Here is a 23,929-nt window from a genome sequence, read left to right on the forward strand (position 1 = left end):
GAAAAACAGGGGTTTAAAATAGATCCTGGCTGGCTCCCCGCTTCGCCGGCCCCCAGAGCAGCACCCGCTCTCCTGCCCTGGGAATGAGGAGGGGGACATGTCTAAAAGATAGTGTGGTTATGGTGTGGCTTTTTTGAAAGACACAGGTACAGAAAAGAAGAAAAATGAAATTACTTTCAGTAAAGTTGATTCGGAAAGGTCTCTCTTCACCTCCTCATCAGCTGACTTGCTCTTTTCTGGCTATTGCAGGTTCCGTAATACAGGATTTCAGGGCTGGCCCCAGGCTCTGTCTAAGTCAGATGCTCCATCAAAGACTTTACCTACACAAAAGTTCCTCTTAGCTTTTTTCTAAGGTCCCACCAAGTAGGATAGCTCTCGCTGGCTTACAAGTCTTCCCATGCTGCCAAACAGGTTGAATTGTCAGGCCAAAACTCATTCTATTTATACCTTCACAGAGGGGGCAAAAAAAAACAAAAAAGAAAATATCTTTGACCTCTTAAGGGTTGTTTTCCATCCTCTGGCATGGCTTTTCCATACCCCAGGCACTATCTCCTATACTTAGCTCTCTAGCAAGGAAAACTTTTGATTCAATGATGCGTAAAACCTTTCCCATTCCTTTGGCTTTTCAGTGTGAACTGCTCAGCAGACCTTACATTACATTTCAGTCTGTCCAATAAACGCAAACATCCCCGGAGGACAATCACGCACACCTTGAGTACGGACATACGCCAACAGCAGCTAAGGGCTCTGGATAGCAACCGGGTTCACTCGACCAACCTCCAACTCCTTCCTCTGACGCCCACCAGGATTATCCCAGAAGCAGAATAAATTTATAAGTAAAAAGAAAAAAAAAAAAAAAACCTTTAAAAGGCAGAAACAACTGTTTCTTACGATTTTTTCTAGATTTTCTCTCAAATACACTATTTTAAAGATGCTGCTCAACTCTGTCCTTATACAGAAGGCTGCATTTCCAAATGCCATCTTACCCCGTGCTTTCTCCTATTTTCTGCAATTTTTAGACTGAGGCAAATTTCCCTACTGTGTTTCAAAAATATAATTATGTATTTTTAATTATTATTAGTATTTGCACCCTGCGGCTTTGATTTTAGCCACAGAAAAATCTGTGCTTAGAGTCCTTAGAATCAAAGAGGAAGTTAATGGAATGATATTTTTATATTTTTTCTTCCTCAGAACAGATTTCTGAGATGAGGAAAACTTAAGCTATTAATTCTTCCCTCATTTCCCTTGTTCACCTTTGTGGATCCTAAAGGTATCAACTGATTGCTATTACAGACTTAAAATGCAACAGAATATATATATATATATTTTTTTTTTTTCTGCTGTTGTGCAGTTGTTTTGTTTTTTTTTTCCCTGACTTATTAACATTACCAAGAAATGGTACATAACACCATAACACATTAATAGATGTTTTTCTTCTAGCATCATCATATCACAATCTCTTCCTGTATGCATTTACAAATGTTTTGTGAAAGAAATATACAGAGCTCGTGGTGTTTTGTTTTGGTTTTTTGTTTGTTTTTTTTTTTTATTTCTGCAACACAGCAGAAGGAAAAGCCGATTAAAAGATTTATTCAAATATTTACATGACACACACTGTTGCCGTATTAAAGTGTGAGCTTGCTCCTTTTACAAATCTCTTTAGCAGTTAAGTCTTTTCTCCCCATTGTTAGTAATGCAACTTTTAAATGGCAGTTACAAGTTCCAATGACTTCAGACTCTAATGGGGCATCCTCTCTGATTCTTCTCCCCCTCCAGTACCATACCCCTTGCCGTTATAGTCATTCCCATTGGAGGCATCTAACCCATCTCCGCACTCCCGGTACTTCTCAACACTCTGCCCCGCGCATCCTCCCACACCCCAGCTTTGCTCTGCACATCCTCTTCGTAATCTCACCCTACGCCCCCTTTCTCTACACGTCTCCTCATGTTTGGAAGAGTTTTGTAAGTGGGTGCTAGATCAATACCCTCTGCTTTTCAAAGGTTCTCCTTAAAATTAATCTTTTTCCATAAGCATATGAAATATAGTAGAAAATTGTGATCAGCATCCCAAATAGCACCAGAGCCACTATTACAAGTGACACAATACTAGAACCAGGAGTAGCCCTGAGCCAACAGCCTTATCTGCTATTCCTGCCTTTCCCCATTTCCTGGAAAACCAAAATTTCCAAAGAAACCGGAAAATGGGTCCAAGGCGAAATTAAGACACACTAATATTTATCTTACTCCACCTATGGTAGATGTCTAAGCAGGACGATCAGGACTGGACATTTCAAGTGCTCACGCTGGGAGGCAGCTGCAGTATGTCCCTGCCCCCATGCATTTTGCCTTTGTAAAATGTCGCTATACATTCTCCGCTGCCACTGTGGTGCAGTGGAAGGCAACAATTTACCTTGAACACTGGAGGTAATTAAATATACATATTTACAGTATAAATATGTAGATGTACACAGCAGTACAATCTACGATATTAATTCCTAATGTTCCTGAACGCATCCAAATATCAGAATACTTAAACAACATGCATTTTATGCGCCCTGTTAAATAGAAGGAGATACTGCGACAAAAAAAAAATAAAATGCCTTCTCTGTAGACATTTAGCTGGTCCGTGGCAGAGCTGGGAGAGAACCTAAATCCGACCTATCGTCTTGTGAGTTTTAAATGTATCACCTTCCCTACCATATAGGTTTGGTGATCAAAGTCTCATGAACATGCAGGCTCATTGCCAAGCTAGCTGGATTCCTTTAAGCAGTCATTCCCCGTGAGGACAGCAGACCTACAGCAAAACCTCAGCTAGAGATAAAATCATTCTAACTCAGCTCATATTTGTTTCATGTGACAGTCCTCAGCACCACCATCAATTTTACACCAATTTCAAGGACCAGTAGGAGCAGTAGCTTCTGTTTCTTGACCACCGAAGAAAAGAAGACACATATTAAAATTTATCAAAACTATGAACTGCAGACATCAGGAGCCAAACATCTTAGTTCAAAGACATCTGATAGATAATATATTACCGCAAAACAATTTATTTTTCCTCTCTGTTTCTGACTGCCACCTTATTTCCTACTAGCATTGTTCTAGCTTTTTCTTCGATGTATGTTCAGGGACAAGTCTGGACCCTGAAGTACTCACAGCGATCAGCGGCGGCACGGCCGTTCCCTCTGGTAATGGCCTCCCTACCACAGGTCCGACACTTACACTGTACTTAAGTGGAAATTAGTTGGCGTAGCAAAAGAGTATTAGTACTGCAAAGCCTCTAACTAGGTAAATTATTAGTTAGTTGTTTAGGGCGGGAAGGAGGTTTGATTTCTTTCCTGATTTTTTTAAGTGGGCTTCTGTTAGGCGTAGTCTGGAATAACCAAAAAATGAAACACGGTTCAGATTTATAAAAGTGCTGAAACCCTAAACCAAAGAAGCACGCTCAGAATAGAAATATAACAAACGCGCTTGTTCAAGAGGTTTTTGAATAGCAGAATCTCTCTCAATTTAAAGTTCAGTTTTAGAAAAAAAAAAATATAAGTTCTTTCATTCCTTGTATGTGATGAAATAAGCTTAGTAGCTCAAGTTCCATTGGCAGCTCATAGAATTATATGTAAACCCCTCACCACTAAACATCTAACAAAACTCGCAGGCACAGAGATGTATAATTAATCACACGCAAAATATATTCTTGAGTGCAACGAAGGGAACCATTTGGAATTAAGAATTTTTCCACCAGCGCTTTCGTTGTTCTATTGATAAATGCAGGATTTCTGGTTCACGAAACAACTAAATGCGTAACAGCACAGATGTGAACACGTAAGAATAGCAGAGCTTGACCCTGTGCTACTACAGCAAGTTTATCATAGGCATAAAGGTGTGTGATCAAGCTCAGAATTCCTCAGCATAGGAAATGGTCTCTGGGAGAGCGTACCTTCAGCCTGGAGAAGAACACTGGAGCCGATGAACATACTATGACAGCAACACATGTTACAGGAGCAAATACCTTAGAATGCAATTACATTTAATACTTTCATATGTAATTCCTACAGGAGATAAAGCCTCCCAGAACAGCCCTGGGCTTCATATTTAAATTAAAAAAAAAAAAAGTGATTTATAATCATATGCTTACAGTGTATAAACGTAATGGCCTTAAGAAGCTATTGCACACACACTTTTAGGCAACTCACTCATTCAGTGATCAACTTCTTTTTTAATATGGATGTTTCTGTGATTCTTTAAATAAAATATAAGCAGCAAGTTACCTTGACAGCAGTGTCATGCTAATACCTGGACACAGAAACACGTCTCAACTGCTATCACCATGGAAGAGTAACAAGAAAGCAAAGAAGACCAAAAAAACAAAAAAAGGAACAACCCATTTTTATGTAGCAGGTATGCTTTTTGATTATTTGTTTGTGTTCTGTACCAAAACCCAGTCACAAACAAGCAGAACTAATATATAAGTTGGGGCTTATCAGTTAAAATGCATGTTAGATATCCGATTAAGAGAATGACGTATGTCAGATAATTAATAGAACTGCCAATAAAAATAGTAAATAACTGCTGAAATGCAAAACATATATTCTGAGACAATTTTCCACCCAGTGTTTCCATCATGAAATAAATTGGTATTGCTATATGAAGAATCACACTGTGAAATATCGCAATCAATTCTGGTCTTTCCTACAGGCCAGCACTTACAGCTACACTAAAATAGACACTATTACTCTCGTATATGGCACGGAAAAAGGCAACTAGCGGAATAAGAATGGTTTGTAGCTAGCAGATAACAAACAAAGGAAAAACAGCCTATTTTTTTCTGTTCCGTCCCTCCTGACGGAATCAAAAGGGTTGGACACAATTCTTACATCCCTGACAGATCAGATTTGCTAATGACAAGCTTTGGATTCATCTAGCAAATGCAGCAAAGAATGTACAAGCAAACATACAGCAAATGGGCTGCTGTTGGATAATCTGAAAGCTTCCAGTTCTTTCAGATCAGAACTTGCAGAAAATCAATTTATACATGAATTTTTCTTTTTCTTTTAAAACAACTCTGCAGTCAGATCAAGTCAAGCTTACCATCTGCTGCAGACAGAAATACAGCTATATTCAAGAATTACATTATAAAACTTCTTTGTAAACTTTACATGCAAGCTGTTCTTGTCAGAATGAAAGTCATTGTTATGATGCATCTTAATACTCAATCAGGCTTTAAATAAAGAGTGACAAAAGTCCACATATGGATGACAAGCTGTTCTACAGTAAATATTTTTGTATTTATTGAGAAGGGGCTTATGGCAGTTTAGGACATATTCCACCAGGCATTTCAGTCAAAACTACTTCCAGACTAATAAAACCAAGATAAAATCCCCGTTCCAAAATCCTCACCAAAACCTAGTTTTTAAATTAACTTGATCTTATTCCTATTCCTTTTTAGTTATGCTTTTACTTCATCATTCTCTTGAAAATGCTTCTCATCTGGAGGGTGTTATGGAACAGAAGACTTTTAGTACCCTGTATTTTAAGCAGGGCTTTATTCCCAAGTAGATGCCAAATGTACCTATGGAAGAGGAGAAGCAAATACACTGTAATTTTACCATTATAGCTGACCCTCTAAAGCAGAGTAAAAATTCTTCCACTTTTTTATGTAATTAAACTTGTTAAAGCCATTTCCAATATTTCTGCAACTGAGGGGATACAGGATAAAAAAACCTTCAGAAGTTCCTTTTCCACATACTCTAGTTAGAATGACAATTTACAGAAAAACAGACACAAAAGAAAATCATACGGCAAGTAGGGATAAAACTGTTTTTTCGTTATCAGTTCAATTTTCAGAAGTTGCAAGGCACATGTTGCAATTAATATACTTAACTACTCACTACAAGTTCATTACACGCTACTGTTTTGTTACAGCAACTAAGCGAGTAACTCAATACAGCGATGAAAAAATAGTTTTTAAAACACCTGAATGAAACAGCTAAACGATGGGCAGTCACAGACAAGCACACATCATATAAAATAAATCCTAATGTGGATAAATGATCTTACCCTGACGTTGGATCAATGGCTATGGCCTTAGGGTTATTAAGATCCAGCTCGATGAGGGTAATGCACACCGATCCGTTCTGGTTGCAAACGAAGATCCTGTCACTGACGTGATCCACAAAGTAAAAATTTCCAGTGATCCAGTCGATTGCTATTTGCTGTACATCTGCCAAAAAAAAAAAAAAAAAAAAAAAAAAAAAAAAAAGAAAAAAACTCAGAAGTGCAATTGTCATACAAATAACTGAACTGCTAGCTGCTTCACCAAGCAGACGCTCTACTCAGTTAAAGAGCTCAAGCTGGTTTTCCATGTATTACATGTATTCCATTATATAATAAGGAATCCAATTCTCAATACACAAATATTGGTTGGAGAGGAATTCTCCCTTTTTAAATACAAACGTCTGATTGCAACTTCAAGGGCATAAAAGATACACGTTTGTTTGTAGTGCTTTTAAACCTTCTAAATTTTGTCACTGTCATATTTTTGTGCCATGTTCAGAAAGAACATCACTGGATGGCAGTGCGCCTGCGGAACGGGGGTCCGCAACGCTGACGGTAGGAGATCGCAGTGGGAGGGCAGCCTCTGAGCCACCCGAGTTTTGAAGTCAGTGTTCTAGGACGTCTGTTGCACCGTGGGGATGCTGTGCTGATAAAGCTTATATGAATTTGTTAGTTATGTTTCAGGGGGACCAAAACCAGATAATAAATAATTCACAGAAATTCAAAAAACCTCTGTAGATATGCGTGTCTAAACCCACAGCAGACATGCGTGTGCACGCATTCATTTTCATTTCAATTACTTTTTCTGTTTTTTTTTTTTATTTTATTTTTTGTAGTCCTAAGAAATCTGGATGCTGCCAGATTTCTGATTCAACCGCCACAGTAAGTACCATCAAAGTAACTGCCCGGGTGACACTTATATAGAGAAGCTTCTTAATGGTGACGCCAGGAGATGTCCTTCTCGGGACGCAAGGGTAGCTTCACCCCTACCTAACACAAGTCTTGTTTTAAAACAGTCAGTTCTTTTTCTTCTGGGATCCTGGAACCACCCTGTGTAAATATCTTCTAAACCCTGCACTTTTCTTGTAAGTCAATCTCCCTGCCCATACATAGTTTTACAGCAAGCAAAAGCATAAAGAAGCACAAGGAACATAACTTTAACTAAGATTTCTTTACTTCCTATTCTTGTTGGCAGTAGTGTATTGATACCACCCTGTAAGACTGAATTAGTTACTCTTAAATGAATAACTCAGTCATGATATTCCCTGTTAAATATTTTCAATGTTAAATATTAATGATTTTTTTTATTTTAAAAATGTAAATTCATTATATTAAAATGGTTTCAAAATACTGTTAACATAAGTTGCAATTCTTTCATCATGACAGAAGGCAGATGAAATAAAATTTCATTTCACACAGTAGTTTGTTTTTTTTTTTTTTTTGTTATTTTCAGTTTTCTCTATGTCTACCATCCTTTACAAGCTGAATTTTTAGTTTGTTTTTTTTTCCCACTCCAACAAGGACCTGTTGCTACCATCACATACATGCTGCACTGGGGACCATAAAGTAAACTTGATTCAGAAACAAATTGTAGTCATTAAGTTTTTGACAATAACTGAGGGCTTATGAGTTATGCATTTCCTAAATACTTAAAACAGACCTGGAGACTCATGTGTTGTCCTTCAAAGTGCAGGTAACATAAACAAGATTTACTCAATAAAATGTCAGGAATAGCTTCCAGCTGTATCCCATCTCAGCCATCCCATTACACAGTTCACTGCTGTCTCTTCTCTCTCAGATTTCTCCCCTTCTGCTATTCATTTTCCTTTTAATTCAAAGCGAATATTATGCCTCTTCCCTTCTGATAGCTCCTATTACAAAGATATGCTGAGCCAGAATAAAGAAATGCTCCATTTAGTCCAGTATCCAACCTCTAGAGGAGGCCAATGTCAGGTGCACCACGAGGCAGACGCGAGCACTAATATATTTTAGACAATAGGGAGCAAAAGGATATTTTACCTTGTCCAAATAAAATATAGGACATGCTTTGAAAAACATCAGAAAAAACCTCTGTCCCTCTGGAATTCAGCAATAGTTTAAGCATTTTCAACGTGTCTGCTTTCTATTTTCAGAAGTTGGATTCATGGAATTAAAGGTTTGTGGCTCACCGATTCGGTGAGACTACTGAAAATTGAACGTAGGCTTCCATGTAATAGAAGCAATTCTGAAAACGTTATTTATAAAGAATGAAGGTTATGAAAGGGATTCAATTTTAAATATTTGTAGAAATAAACCCAGTAATTAAATTTCTCCAACGAGAGCTCTGGCAGATTGCTGTATATTGGGAAGTGGATGAAAAGGAACAAGCTTAAGTAGCAGCCCGCTGGAGGAGGGTACTGTTTTCTTCTTAATGTGTGGGAAAAGCACCTATTTTTACAGAAATGTGATATATACCTGAAAGACATGTCACACACAGATTGTAAATTCTGTTAACATAACAACCTTCACATTTATAAAATGTTGGGTGCGTTTTTTCCTTTGTTAATAACATTTCACAAGAAATCGCACTAAACAATTATTTACCTGGGAAACAAGGATAATTAATTGAAGGTCATATCAGAGATAACTATTTGCATCAAATGGTTAAAACCGAGGTTGCTCAGCAATCCAGGAAAAGTGAGGCATCCAGAAGCAATTTCACACCCTCACCTTCGTGTCAAAGGCTTCAAAAAGCATTGGTAGCTCTTAACACCAATTCACCTGGTTTCCCTTCCCCAGCAGGCGGTCTCTGGGAAGGGCAGGGAGCATGCACAGGCTGTTTGAGAGACTTGGGCTCCTTACAACTGCATTCCTTGGAAAGCTGATCGTTACAAAGAATGCTCTGCTTTAAGACTTAACCACAGAGTTTCCAGAAAAAAAGGAGGCACATTAATTCACATTTTTCATCAGAGGTCTACTGCATGAAACGGAGATCTCCCACTAGGCAAAGAACACTTCCCTCAAAACCAGACCTTCTGGGGCAGTACAGCACTGGAATCTGGTAATTAGCCTGGGCATTCAACGCATGTAGCATCTGCATTTGGCAGTTACAAACAGGTTGTGTATTGCAGAAACCATTGCTCTGGTTTGGGGTTTGTCAGTTTTGTACCATGCGCTCTGCAGTGAATTGGATACATCCAGTTTCTCACAAGAGAAGAAGTTTATAAAGAATTGTCCGAGTCCACCCCTCCATAAAATTATATTCTACATGAAATATCCACTTAGCTTGCAGATAACAGTTTTCTGAATCAAACTTTTGATCTCTAGGGGTTTGCTAGCAGCTCTGCATTAAGCTGGTTTGAAAGGCCCTCCAGTTATCACACAAGCTGAACGCCCCGTACTCAAGACAGACAACCTCTCTCTGTTTTAAGGGAAAGAACTTAGCTTCTACTGCCTTATATGCTTAAAATTCCCTTGCTCTGAGCATGACTGCAATGAGGACTGCCTAAAGGAACTTGGAAATCTGCTCGAGACTCAAGGTGCAGCAATGCCATTGACAGTTACTATGGGACATCAGAACCATGATTTGTTCTTTCTCTTTGGGCATGGTTTTGAACCTTTTTTTTTTATATATAGATATAGATATTCAGTATTGATTTCTTGCTTGCATTTTCCCAAAATTAATGTATATATTTGAAAATGCTTGAAAATAATCTTTATTTTTGTCACTTTTTTTTTTTTTTTATTTTGCAAAAGTTGATCTTAAAGGAAGAATTATTTTGATTTACCCAAAAAGCTAGGGAAAAAAAAAAAAAAGTTACTATTTTTCTCTTCTATAACGCATAAAAACCTATTCTGAATTAATATAACATTCAGACTTCCACACAGAAAGTATCCTGGGCTTGCCTGGTGGAGATGAGAGAAGGGGAAGTGGTTTAAGAAGTGGTGGTTGTATCTTTGATGGGCAGGTACCCACAGCTGACTCCCCAGGGCTGCAGCCTCAACACCACCACTGCAGGAAGGGAAGTGTTTGCTCCTCTTACTGCACCAAAACACCAAGTATATATTTTATAGACATCTTTCCACTTTGCAGAGAGCAGCTGAGCGTTGTCACAGGTAGCCAGGTCTGCTAAGAGTCTAAGTGTTTAATTTATTCTATTATACAAGCAGGGTCGTTCTGAGGATTATGCAACAGTTGTTTGGACGGTTGGCCATATGCTAGGGGAATAAACGCTTTGGAGAAGCAAGAGAGGATCGCTGTAATAAAACTTTCCGGAGCTTAACATACCTGTAATGAGCATCCTAACACATGGAAGATGTCAGTATAGTCCCTAACGGTAGCGCAATACAGGAGTGCAGGGGTGGTACTGCTCAAGTGCCTCGTGCCAGGAGGAGTCACCTTCTGGTCCCTCTTTCCCCAAAGGCCAGGGCAACAAATCTGCAGATCTCCTAGGCACGTTCACACCCGCTGACTCTACAACCTGTTATGTCAGCAACTGTTTGCCTCCAGGGCTCGCTTTCATAAACCGGCCTGGAGTAAAGAAGAGTTTGCTTCATTGTATTGTGACTAAGGAAGCATCTCCTGCTTGCTGCTTAGTCAAAAGCGCTGGGACCAAAGGTAAAAAAAAAAAAACAAAAAAAAAACCCCAAAACCACAACATTAATCTGGAAGCTAAAACCATGAAAAATGAGGTAACATAAAAATAAGTAAACATGGAACAAGATATTTGAGACATTTTGCCTTTCCCTATGTCTTCTCAATCTTCAGGGTGTATTTTTTCCACATATACGCTTTTTACCTCTCCACGACTAGACAGATGCTTTAATTTTTTGAACTGAAAGCTGAGATTTTAGCAGGTGAGGCTTTGTGAATTGTGTAAGGTAGATAAACGATAAAAGTGCCAGACATGGACAGACCCGTTTAGTTTAATTTACTACCTATTTAGAAAAAAAAAAAAAAAGAGATAAAATTACATATTTGTAAAGGAGCCAACAAATTTTAATCCAAAGAAGAAGAGCAAGCAGCTTGGGGATAGGCTTTTTGCCTCCACCTGAGTAAAAATACAAGTTCTGAATAACAAGACAAACAGTAGCAAACCTTTCTTTTTCTAAAACAGCCGGCCATGGTGGGACCAGGTAAATAGTAGTTAAAACACGCTTAAATGACAGGCTGTGAAATCGTGCAGAAGAGCTGCCTTTGCTGTGCCTCTCTTCTGAGAGTAATGTTCCTAATTAGCAGCCCAGACAAACTTATGCTGACACTGTGGCTTGGGAAAGTTAAGCTGGCATAGATTTTTCTGTGCCCCTGCTCCTGACAGCAATTTGCCGTTATTACGTCTGCAATGTCATTTACAAAATATGATTTTTATTAAAAATGTCACCATTCAATAAGTTAGACACACTGGTGTCTCAACTTCTAACAGCCACATCCTGAGCAATTATTGCATATGTTTAAAAATGAAAAAATCAAATGAAAAATATCCATCTATCTTTTCAAAATGACTCATCCTCAAATATCTAATTCCTTTGAATTAAATCAGCCTTCTAAGATACTGTTTGTAAAGAGTAGAATGAAAAACCTAAAACATACTAAATTTAAATAAGCACTTTAAAGCATCCAGACTTCAAGTTCCTCAAAAGAAAAGAAAGCTTTTCCTCTTGTTTGCTGAGTAACATAATATAAATTTCAATAAATTATGGTTACTGTTGAAAATATAGTCAGTATTTTTCCAACCCTACAGGATATTGGAAGATACGGCTTTAAAAAACTAGAAATATGAACATTTAGACAATAGCAGTTTCCCCAAGCTAAAGAGTTTTCAAAATTACGAGCTTAATCTAAAGATTATGAATACTTAATGAAAGCATCTTGATAGCTCACAAAGACACCTAGTCTCTCAGAGACGAAGTCTATCCAGTCACTCAGAGGTTCCAGCATTCAGCTTCCAGCTAGGTACAGAAGAGAACACGTTTAGGCGCTCATTCCGTATGGGCATTTCCCTTTCTGTTTAAAATCAGAGTTTTATCCTTCTACAGGATGCAGCCCATGTATCAAGAAGAGAAGATCCAATGTCTGAAAACTCACACAGCTTAGGTGTTTCTAAAATTAGCAGTTCCATACCTTTCAAAGGACTCCATGAAGACCGTGACAGAGTCTGGCCTACAGGATCCCCGTCAGTCCTCACATCTATGAATTAATATGTGAGCACCGATGATAAGATACGGCCATACAAGCCAGTGTTGGGCCCTTAAAGCAGTACAGCGGATAGCTATGCATATTTGCTGCTCAGATCAAAATACAACGCTAACCCACCCGGTGGCCCTGTTCTACCTACATCTTGCCTTGCAATAGTCCTATTGTACGCTTCTATTTCTACAGAAGCTAGACATTTTCAGGGGTTTTATCGCTTAGTTTTTTAGGCTGTTATGAGATGTTACTACAGACGGAAGTCAGGCAACAGGGTGTTGTTAAGACAGACACGCTATAGCACATCGGTTGAAGTTGAACACTGAGTGGGTACTGAGAGAGAAATGCAGGTTTAACAATAAACTTCTTCCTCCCTTTGGGAACCCAAGGACCTACAGAACAATAACAACAAAAAATCACATCTTCCTCTTCTAAAAAATCCCTCCGTTTACAGAGCATTCAGAGGAAATGGGATGGTGGCAGACCCCAGGTATGCTTGGGTATGTGCCTTTGCCAGGAATTTTAAATCAGGGTAGCAAAATGTGCTCCTAAATTTTTTAGTGCATTTCTTCTTTGACTCCTATTATTGAATGATTCTAACACACAATGCATCAAGTTTCTGGAATGAGTAAAAGGGCTGAAATTTTTTGCTACGGGGTCTTGAGTCATAGAGTTGGCTGTGACGCAAGGAAAAAAGTGTGAAACAATGAAACAAGGGCCTTATGAACGGCCCTATCCTGAGTATTATGATTTTTATAAGGAGTGAATTTCCTGACATCAATCTTACGTCAGAAACAAGTAAGAATAGTTGAAAACCACAACGTTTCTAATTTCTGCATTACTGAGTTTCAAACACATTGCCCAGCGATTGTAAACTTGTAATGGGGTCCCAGTCGCCTGCATACTTGCTGAACAATAAAGACAGATTTATAGAGGTACATAGCTATAACAGTCTCTCTTTTTTTTTTTTTTTTTTTTAACTGCACGTTCAAAAGCTTCTTATAAATCTGCAGAGACTGTAAATCAAACCCAGTTATTTACTTCAAAGCAGTTAAGTCATCCACTGTTAAAATTAAAGCATAATTCAGCCGCAGTAGGCATCCCATCGAGCATGTGGACTAAGAGAACTGCTGCGGGGAAAACGGCATGGCCACATTAGGCTGTGTCACTTGCCTCGTTTAACCACCTTCCATCAAAGGCAAAAGTCTACAACCTTCCACCTTCCTAGGACTGCCTGCCGCACTTATTATGAACTTCATAAACCATCGTCACACAAAAATAAGGTCACTTAAAACAGTTTCCCATAAAGACGCCAAGGAGTTGATTATTACAAATTTAAAGATACGTCAATAAAATATGGAGTTACTTTCGCAATTCAAAGTATTTAAGGAAAATTACTTCCAGAGAAAGTTTGAACAGTTTCATAGCAGAGGTAGGCAATGGGGCTTTAAGGAACACTTTTGGGGGGATAATGTAGGAGTAAATTCTCTTCGTCAGCTCTTAAAGAAAGACTTAGGGAAAAAAAGGAAACTCAACTTGCACATTTTTGGTAGCAGGTAACATTTGTCAGACAACACTGGTTCCCAGGATCTGGAGCGTGTTGTAGTTTCTTGCAGGTAAAATACAGGTCATAATTTTGTAGGGTCATTTCATTTCGAGCCCACTATAGTTGCTATTAGCAATATATGGACTAGACAATATGAATATGCAGTACATGACATGACCTAGTGCTATAAATCAATCTGTTTCTTTTCTCCAAAGGGCAGTAATACATTGAGTTTTAATCAGAAGGTAATACTGACCTAGGAGTATTTCATTCTGATATACATATATATATTCATATTGGGCACAAAAGTCTTTATCTTTGTCTGAAACATATTAGGGGAAAAGACATTACACTTTTCAAAAAAAGTTTTTGCTAAAAGAGATTTTATTACAGAGCTTTTTTATAATATAATTAAAATCTGCATACAGAGCCCAATTTAAATCCAGCTTGCGAATTACGACTTAGAAAATACTAGAAAATGTAAGATTATCTTCAATTATAAAAAATATAACCTGCACAGTTAGCAAATATGTACCTCATTGTTCCACATAATATCACTGAAACAAAACCATATCATGTACTTTACTAGATGAGATAGCCTCATTTTTAGGGTTGCTAAGGAAAGAAAAAGAAATTGCTTCTTATATTAAAGGACATTAAGCTGCTTTCTTCATCTTTTCCCCTCCCTCTAACAGAGGGATCACTGTCACCACCATCAGTGTGCTTGTGCTTCTGCAAACCACTCAAAGCCACTGAACAGCACCCACCGATGTCGCTTGCCTCATATCGTAGTTCGAGCAAAACAAATAAAACTCTTCATGCTTATGAATGCTGACTGCCAGCTGACTGTAACAAATGCATGTAATCATCACCATTAACTCATCCTCCCTTTTTTCTTATCTGTCCTTTTCTTTTTTTCATCTATTTATTATATCTTTTCAATATCAAAATAGTATTTGTGGGAAAATAAGGGAAGATTGGCAAGGAGGATGTTAAACACGCCCAAGTGACTTGCAGGTGGGATGTCGAAAACCACATATATTGTGCTAATTGTTGTTTGGCCTTGTGTGTTGGACAAGTAGAACATTTGCACTTAGATAACATGGGCCCGTAGTAGACTCAGCGGCACCCTATTGGACTTGCTTGAGATTCCTGTCCTGCCATGGCAAAGATTAAAGCACAGTGGTGAACTACACCTGCATGAACCCCCAAAATAAGGTCAAACCAGCAGGTTTGGTGATCATATAATCATAGAATCACTTTGGCTGGAAAAGACCTTTGAGATCATCGAGTCCAACCTTTAACCTAACCCTGCCATCCCACCACTAAACCCCGGCCCTAAGCACCTCATCCACCCTTCTCCAGGGATGAGGACTCGACCACCTCCCTTGGCAGCCCATTCCAGAGCCTGAAAACCCTTCTGGTGAAGAAGTTTTTCCTAATGTCTAGCCTAAACCTGCCCTGGCGCAGCTTCAAACCATTCCCCCTTGTCCTGTCATCTGGCGCCCAACATGGGGCGCGAACCCACGACCCTGGGATTAAGAGTCCCATGCTCTACCGCCAGCATGCCCCGAGTGCTGCGGTGCCCACGTTCCAGCCTGCATGCCTCTGCCTGGGTGCTGCTTCAGGGACTCCCTGGTTCGCAAGGTAATGAAAATAAATTTATTCTTTGCATTGCATCCATGGGTTTGTGGTTGTTCCTGTATCCTGCCTGTGGCAGCTCACACAGCAACCTTTGAGAAGGAGACTGTTATTTTTTATATGTGACCTGACCAACAAAAAAGACAAATGCCCAGACTTCACACAGGAATTGTTGATGCACTTAAAAAAAAAAAAAAAAAAAAAAAAAATTTTTTTTCCTTGCTGACTTATTGCCAGTAATGCAAGAAATAAAAACAAAACATGCATTTAGAGTTATGCATTAATTAATTGTCTATCCATCTTCAACCAGGCATCAGGACACTGCTTTTTTGTTGTTGTTGTTCATTTATTTCTATCATCATCACTATAGTGGTTGGATCCAAGCATTGGTCTACCTAAGCATTATCTTAAAATGGAATACCACCATAGATTCCATTAAAAAGTCTCATAAAACACTCAAATAGCTGTTGCTTCCAGTAATATGGCTCAAACTCAGTGCTCTTATCTTTGCAGAACTTGAACTTTGCTTTCAAAAGGCTTCCAGCCCTTTCCAAAACTAGCCACTTCAGAAAGATATGAGGCCATAATCCCACCTCTCCTCAACTACAGAAGTCTTGTGTACTTTGCGCTAACTCCTTCTACCTTGCGTATCATTTTAGCATTTCAGTTTTTAAACCTCACGGCATCCCTATGCCATATGGAAATACTGTTATTCTCATTTTACGTTTAGAGGGGAAAAGACAAGATTAATCGCTAAATGTCATCCTGTAAGTCTCGGGGAAAACAGTGGTCTCCTGACTACCAGCATATTGCCTTTCTTCCTAAATCACTCCTCCTTTCATGTAAACAGTAAAAAGAATTTGTCCCAATACTTGCAAAGACATGTAGAGGAAAAGATATGAATATGCATTGCATCCCTCCTCCAGGTCTCCTCTGCAACGTATGCTCTCGTCTTCCTTGTAGTAACATCTTTTGCCTATCCTAACGTTAAATTACTTGTGCGGTGAGTGATCCCATGGGCAGCAAGATACACGGTGTTAATGCTCTCCGTGTTTAAGAGTGGAGCGGGAGCGTGGCACCGGGCGCTGCCCAGGCTCTGCCTTCACCTCACCCGGCATCCTTCCAGCCAGCCGTCGGCTCTGCCTTGCACGAGGCTCTCCAGACAATTTGACAGTTCATGCAGAAGTGCATCCCAATGCTTTTCAGAGCAGCTGTCTTCCAATATTTTTTTGCTCAGTCTACTTTATGAAAGAATAATTGTCTGTCCAAGTATATGTTTGCAAAAGGAAAAAAAAAAAACAAACACCCTAAAACTCAATCTGTGACCAATTATTTTGGAAGATACAGAACATGGATTACAGTGCATTCACAGACTGTTATAAAATACGTTTTTCCACTACTCCATCTCATTTGAGTCGCCTTTTCCTAATGGGTTCGTTTCTGAAGTGAATGCAGTGGTTATGACTATTTAAAACAAAGCTGAATTTTGCAATCAGTTGAACAGACTCAATGACTAATCAATATATCCTCCAAAGAGTCTTAAAATGAAAAAGCTTATTTTTAGTATATTCATAACTAGAAGAGAAACTGTACTGATCTTTTTAAACATACTATACTTATCTCCTTATACATAAATATAAAAACAGTCCCCCATGTTAAAAAATGGAATCATATACTTAAGTAAAATAGCAACATATGACAGGCAAGCAAGTCCAAAAATGCCAAAAAAAGAGCGAGAGTCTCTGGAAATGCAAATTGTGGCTGGAATCCCCCCACACTTCTCAATCAGCTCATTATTTTTGCTTACATAGTGTGACAGAGATTTTACGCAATTCCACATGCAGAGATTACCCAAACTTTATCATCAGCTCGAGAGCTGCCATGGTGAGTGCCTAACCCAACACATCAAACTGCAGCCATTCTGTGACATTTGATAAAATGCAGGGCTTCAGCTTTGCGCAAACAGGCCAACCCTTTCACATATTCTGTTCATCTCTTCTCATTTAATTACTTACAATAATTAAAACACTTTTTTCCAGAACTAGGAAATCTATACAGCCTAAGCCTGGCTTTAGCAGAAGTGTTTTACTCCGCTTAGACGATTTGTTACGCGTAATTTTTCAATTTCAGAGTAAGTGCTTCATTAAAACCACCATTAAAAATTGTAAAGTCAACCCAAGACTTTATTTTATTTTACTCAACCTAACTGACACATAGTAAGAAGGGTAGGTTTTGTTCTTCCATTTTATTTATTTCACAAAACTGACATGATCCATAAGGTTTTCAGCATTTCAGGTTCTACTCCAAAGCTGAAGTCAAAAGGAAGTTTTAAATCAAACTTCTTTCATACTAAGTAGAAATCCACAATGTAAGTTTTGTGGATTGAGAAGACAATAATATTTCTGTGAACTGGAGATAATCACTTTTTGACCTAGCAAAAATTATTTCTGCCATTCAAAGATGTTAAAAACTGAAAAAAAGAAATCATATATTAAACCCCCAAATCAGATGGCAGTTGTAATTTGCCATGTCCAGCAGAGTGCAAATAATAATCACAGTTTTATCAACTTTTGCAAACATGTAATTCCTCTTTTTGTAAGAGCTCCTGATAAAGTACTAAGTAAAGAGCAAGCCCTTTGTTTCACTCTGACCCATACAAACTCTTTGGTGCGTCTCTGCCACAGACCACAGCCCAGAAACACCCAACCTTTAGCGGGTACTGAAAGCAGATTAGCCCACAGCCTAAACTGGTAGAGCTATAAAATTTCTTAAAAAAGCAGTGACAAAGATGCTGCAACTGTTTTGTTTTTTTGTTTTTTTTTTTTTTAATGATTTTATCAGATACGTGGCTTCTGCTTTCAGCTTTACTTGGATTAATGCAATTTCTTATTCATTTATGAAAAGCATTATTGTTATTTACCCTTTTCCCTGTAGCAACACAAAGCATTAGATCAAAACAAGAGTTGCAAAACACAACAATTAGTAGAGGCCACCAGCTAGATCACAACCCATAATACTTGTGTTTTTTACTTTAATAGTCCTTTCACTGCATAAGATATGTAAGCAGATTTTTAGTATCAAAACATGATACCGGTTATGATGTTGGCTGTAAACAAACAGCATTTGGGGTTTATAGTTTTTCTTGTGCCCCCTTCTTTCCTATAAAGACAAAAGTGCTTTTGAAGAAGCCACAGACTTTTCTTTTTTAATTTTATTGCAACGTTGGTGCAACTTGAGTTCGTTATCTGTGTCTCAGAGAAAATTCTTTAGGAGGGAGAACGACTGATTTTAATGACATGATCCGAAGTACATTATGTAAAAGTAAAGGCTTTTTGACTTCTTCGGTTGACTTTAGTGGGTTTTTTTTTGATGAAGGCTGAATGAAATATTTGCATTAATAAATTAATATCTGGAAGTAAGTGGCAAATTTGCTGTCAATTAGTCTAATTGAAGCAAACTTGATTAACATTGTATGTGACATGAATTTACAAAGAAATAGCTCCACTTTGGAAGACAATCACTAGCTATATCATAAAAAAATGTGAAATTTGTAAATAAAATAATAAAGTAGAAGTAGAAAAAAAAACCCCATGCATATATAATTAGTTGATGGTATCTACTGCTAAAATATTAACCTTATATTCTATTGCCATTGAAGACAGCTTCTAAGAGTGTGCACCTGAATCCTCAAGTTCATAACCAGCTTTACTGAAAAGGGGAGGTTACAACTATATGTCTCCTATGTATCTCCTACATACATCTCCTTCCTTAGAAGAAAGGCAGAAGACAAGCTGCTGTGAGTGCTGAGGGTATCTGAAGAGCCTGAAAGCCATAGCATAGAAAGCAGAGGACTTTTAACGATTACTGTAGCTAGACAGTTGCTTAGAACCTGCATGGGATCAGAAGGGGGTACAAGTTTTGATTGTAAAAGGCAACACCATTCTGTTCTTGTTTCATTTGCAGCATGTTACAAAAAAAAAAAAAAAAAAGAAAAGAAAAAAAGGACTTTCTGAAAGGACTTTCTGGTTTCAGCAGAGAGCGAAGAAACTGCTCAACCAGCACCGGAATGAGAGAAGCCATGGAGCATCTCTGAGAAGGCTGGGCTGTGCAAATGTCTGCATCTCCCTGGACATTTGCCCGTTATTGAAGTCCACACTGAATTTACAGAAGCAGAACAAGTTCAGTCTTTGTGAAAATCATATTACAAAGAACAGTTCCAATGGCTACCAAGTAAAAACCAAAACAAAGCCAACATGGTGCATATGGATGTCCAAGGCTTATGGGAAAATGTATGCTTAATCCCATCAAACATGCATTATTTAATTCCACATTTCAGAAAAAAATTATATGTGGATTTTTTTTTTTTTTTTAACTGACATTTCATTATTCTTGTATCTGGGAGTATAAATGCATTTTTAAAATACTCACTACAAAACTGTGCATTTTGTATTTGCAGCAACCCAGTTATCTGTACATTAGATCTTTACAGCCCCCACAATTATTTTATTTGATTTTCAAAACCTTGTTAACACAATATAAATGTTAGTGTTTTACTAAAGCAGTATAATAATTCAATTTAACAGAGAGGAAGAGTCCCTCAGCATTATGCCTGATAAAGATAAATTTACCTGGTTAGTGATACTATGACAAAGTGTCCATTTTTTATTTACAAAATCCTCTGCTGCTGTGGGAGATAGCCTGCTTGCTCTTGGATTTCCTTCCTGGTGCAAGAGCTTTTCTATCAAGGAGGAGTTGGGATGTAAGGAAGTAAGTAAGGATGTAAGACACACAAAAGATACAGTCATGTCCCACTGTTAGGACAATAATGAAGTTAATTAAGATGGAAGTCCAAAAATGGTCAACTAGGAAGGTGATAAATCGGGGAAAATGGAATCTGACAACGCAGGACTGAGAATAAGGACATGCAGAGATGTAGGCTTTGCAGAGACAGCATTCAGGAGACTGTCCCAGGCAGCAAGCACAAATTCGTACTGAGAAACATCATTGAGATAAAACATTTTATTTTCTTTACTCAATTTGAGAATTAACTGTCTAGGGCATGACTACTGAAAAGCATACAAAAAGAAAATAGACAGCACGCCAGATTTCCTAAGAACAGAAGCAGGGTTTTGGCTGATGTCAATGAAAGATCAATTATGGGAGCTGGATAAGTAACAAAGCTTGAAGGAATAGTAGCATTATATCTTTGAATGACTCAGAAATTCCACTCTTGGCAATTAACAAGCAGTTAATAAATTGCTCTCGTGTCAAAAAGGATTAAGTGCAGGTAACCAGACTTCGGAGGGAAATGCCACCAATTCAGAGCATTTGCCATGGAAGCTTGTGCCTCAAATCAGCATAACACAGTGTTACAGGGACACTATTCAAGGCAGCAGCACAATCCTCAAGTCAAATTGAATGGACTGTATCCAAAAGAAAGCAGACAGATCCTTCACAGCTAACATTTAGAAGGTCCCAATGTATGCAAGGCTGTCTTAGGATCTCCGATATACAGATTATATCTTAACTTTCGTGCAACCACCATCACGCATTGAGATGTCCACCCAAATAATATGAATACCATTCATAAAAGAAGATAATGGATTTGCAACACCCACCATGGTCAAAGGATGAGATCCAATTGATCATGCTTGTTGGAACAAAAAGGTTGAATGAAAAGATATGATCTACCCTTATTCTTCTAGTAAATCTAATGATCATCAAAAAGGCTATGTGTAACTAATAATCAGAAAAGATCAGCCAGGAGCTAAAGACAGGAGCATACTGATAAAAGGAAGGTTTTTTTACAGGCCTAAGTCTCCAAAGGAGTCTTGTCATTACAGGGGGCAGAAAAACTGTACACAGAAGGACAATTATCAGATAGCATTGTTTCCTGCACTAAATAGAAGTCTATACTGCACCAGGAAAGCACCTCATCAAGGCTGTCTCAAATACTGGATCGAAAGTTCTTTAAGTCCAGGTATACCAGAATAAGGAATGAATTGTATGAACTGATGCAAAGATGATGCAAAGAAAACATTTCCCATCTCAGGCCATGGAGAATGGACACCCAACTAAAGCTTTGGACTTGTGGCTGCTCTGAAGGTAAAATAAGTAAAAACACATAGAAATTAAAACAAAACATAAACATGGAAACATGAAAATCCCAAGAGACATTCAGGAAGACATGAGGGAAGACTCAGGAAAGAGTCTTACACATATGACAATGATGGACCCACGTGACCACCAAGATGGGGGCCAAACTTGGTTCCTCGTTAAGCATCACCAAGTTCCACAGCAGCGGTCTGTGCTGGAACCTGTGTGAGATAACATTCACAAGTCACCTGGAAGAAGACATGAATAACAAGGTGATAAAGTCCAATAATATAGATAAAGTTTCCAGAATAGTAAAGAGGAGGGTCAGATTTGGAGAACTGCAGGACCTCAGGAGACTGAGTGACTGGGCAGTGAAAGGAGATGGGAAATTCAATCTGAGTAAACATGAAATTAATAAAAAAAGTATCTTAGTGTTGTATATTTAATGATGGCTCTGTCTAGAGCACTTAAGAATGAGATATTGACACTATAAAAAAAAACAACCAAACAAAAACGTTTGGACAAAGAAAGGTCAGTATTCCAGAAACAGCATTTGTTCCCAGAAATGCAAGAACATCAATGCAAGATCAGCCAGAGCTCTAGGAGTGCCAAGTGGGTGACATATACAGGACAAGTACCCTGCGATATTTCTTTACGATAGTCTTCTCACATCCCATTCTGGCTCCCATTACTGTATCAGATGCTCTGAACACTGCTGAAGTGCCATTTGAGGCGTAAATGACCTTTGACATGAAGCCTTCTCATTTCTGCTCATCTTCTAGGTGGACTGTAAGCATGGGCTGTCTGTCACAGAAGAAAAAGAAAAATCACATTCTACAACTACATGACAGCTTATAACGCCTGCCTGGAGACAAACTTGGGGCTGACTTTATGTAGAAATGAACATCTCCCCCCAAACCTTCTCAGTCGTTCTCCTCCTGAGTAAGCCAAACTTTGATTTCTCATGAATATTCACATGAACTTTGCAGGAAGGTTGCTGACAGAAGCCCCATCCCTAGTGCTTAGTGGAAGAAAACAGGAATGTAACCAGACAGACACTTGGATCCCGGTCAAAGCCTCTGGGCTCTCTGATGGTCTTCACAGCAACCACGTTCAAAAAGTGGGAGAGCCAAAAAGGCAGCTTTGGCTTGGGCTTGTGAGAGCAAGGAGAAGGCGCTGGGTTCCACAAGCAGAAAGATAAATACTTCCCCCCACTGGACCCTAAACACCCATCACCTGTTTCCAACCCTGGAGCTGTGGTAGGGCACGCTAGGGAAGGCAGCTAAATTCAAACGGGATTAGAACAGAAGGAGCAAGCTGTTTCTTTTCATTCAGATCAGTCCTGTACAAGCAATTTGCCAACAGAGAAGCCTGGGTGCCTTTCCAAGGCGAGGTAGGATCGACCGTCTGGAGGTATAAAACACCACAAGGTGGCAAAGCGAAACACAAGCATTGCAGGATTTGTACTGGTGTGCTGTGATAACTGAATGCCAAGAAAACCTGAATCAAATATCAGCCAAGCAGAAAATACCATGCTCTGAAGCATCATCCCAGAAGAGATTTTGTTATGTTCTGCAGAAGAACACTGGCTAAAACCCAGGCTGTGCTGTCTGGTGCTTGTTGGAGAGCATGTAAGGTGCTTGGTACTTGTAATGATGAAGACACAAAATGCCTATAAAAATGAGGAAGAAGGAGATTCTGTTATCCAGAAGATGCTGCTCTTGCTGCCCCCCAACTCCAACAAACAAAAGCATTAGTATAAGATTGCACATCATGGCTTTGGAAGGGCAGAAAATTGTGAGAGATTTTCCACCTTTGTGACACTAAAAAGAATTTTTGCTAGTTTGTTCCAAGAGGTAGCGCTTTACATAATGATTGTTCCTGGAAGATTTGCTCTACTGGCTGGAAGTGGACTGTGAGCTGGTGTACAGCGTCAAAAAGCATCCCTGTTATGATGGGCAGTGGTTCCACGAGCCTGCCTTATGTGAGAATCTTCTCTGAAAGCTTATTTGGCTCTGACACTCTCTGCATGAATCTTTCCAAGAGGAAACTTTCCAGCTTCTCATCCAAAAACTTCCAGGTCTTGAAAAGACAAAGATGAAACAACATGCCAATGCCTGGCCTTGGCTAGGACAAGAATGCCTGTGCTGACATTACCATGCCTACGGAAACCTACCCTTATCTACAAGGATAAACCTATCTAACAAAACCTATCTTACAAGCTTGAAACTAGCTTAATACCTAAGCCCATGGCATGCCATCACTGGCGATGCACCCGTTCTCCCACAGCCAGCAACACCTGAGCGCAGGATCCGCCTCTCCGCCTGCTTTACCCTTGCGCAGAACAAGATAACGCTGCTCTTCAAAGGAACCTGCCTGTATCTACCTGGGACACAAACATACCAAAATGAGGTCACATCGGACTGTCT

At 38.9% G+C, this 23,929-nt stretch overlaps 1 protein-coding gene across 1 annotated transcript in view; it reads right to left on the minus strand.

Annotated features, from left to right (window-relative positions):
* LRP1B (LDL receptor related protein 1B) overlaps window positions 1–23,929 on the minus strand; it is a 595,001-nt gene that overhangs the window by 345,428 nt on the left and 225,644 nt on the right. The window contains 1 exon segment of the mRNA XM_035897882.1: window positions 6,055–6,217. Coding sequence (XP_035753775.1) covers window positions 6,055–6,217 — 163 coding nt within the window.

Source organism: Egretta garzetta, unplaced genomic scaffold (assembly GCF_000687185.1).
Source record: "Egretta garzetta isolate BGI_Z169 unplaced genomic scaffold, ASM68718v1 scaffold197, whole genome shotgun sequence".
NCBI lineage: Eukaryota > Metazoa > Chordata > Aves > Pelecaniformes > Ardeidae > Egretta > Egretta garzetta.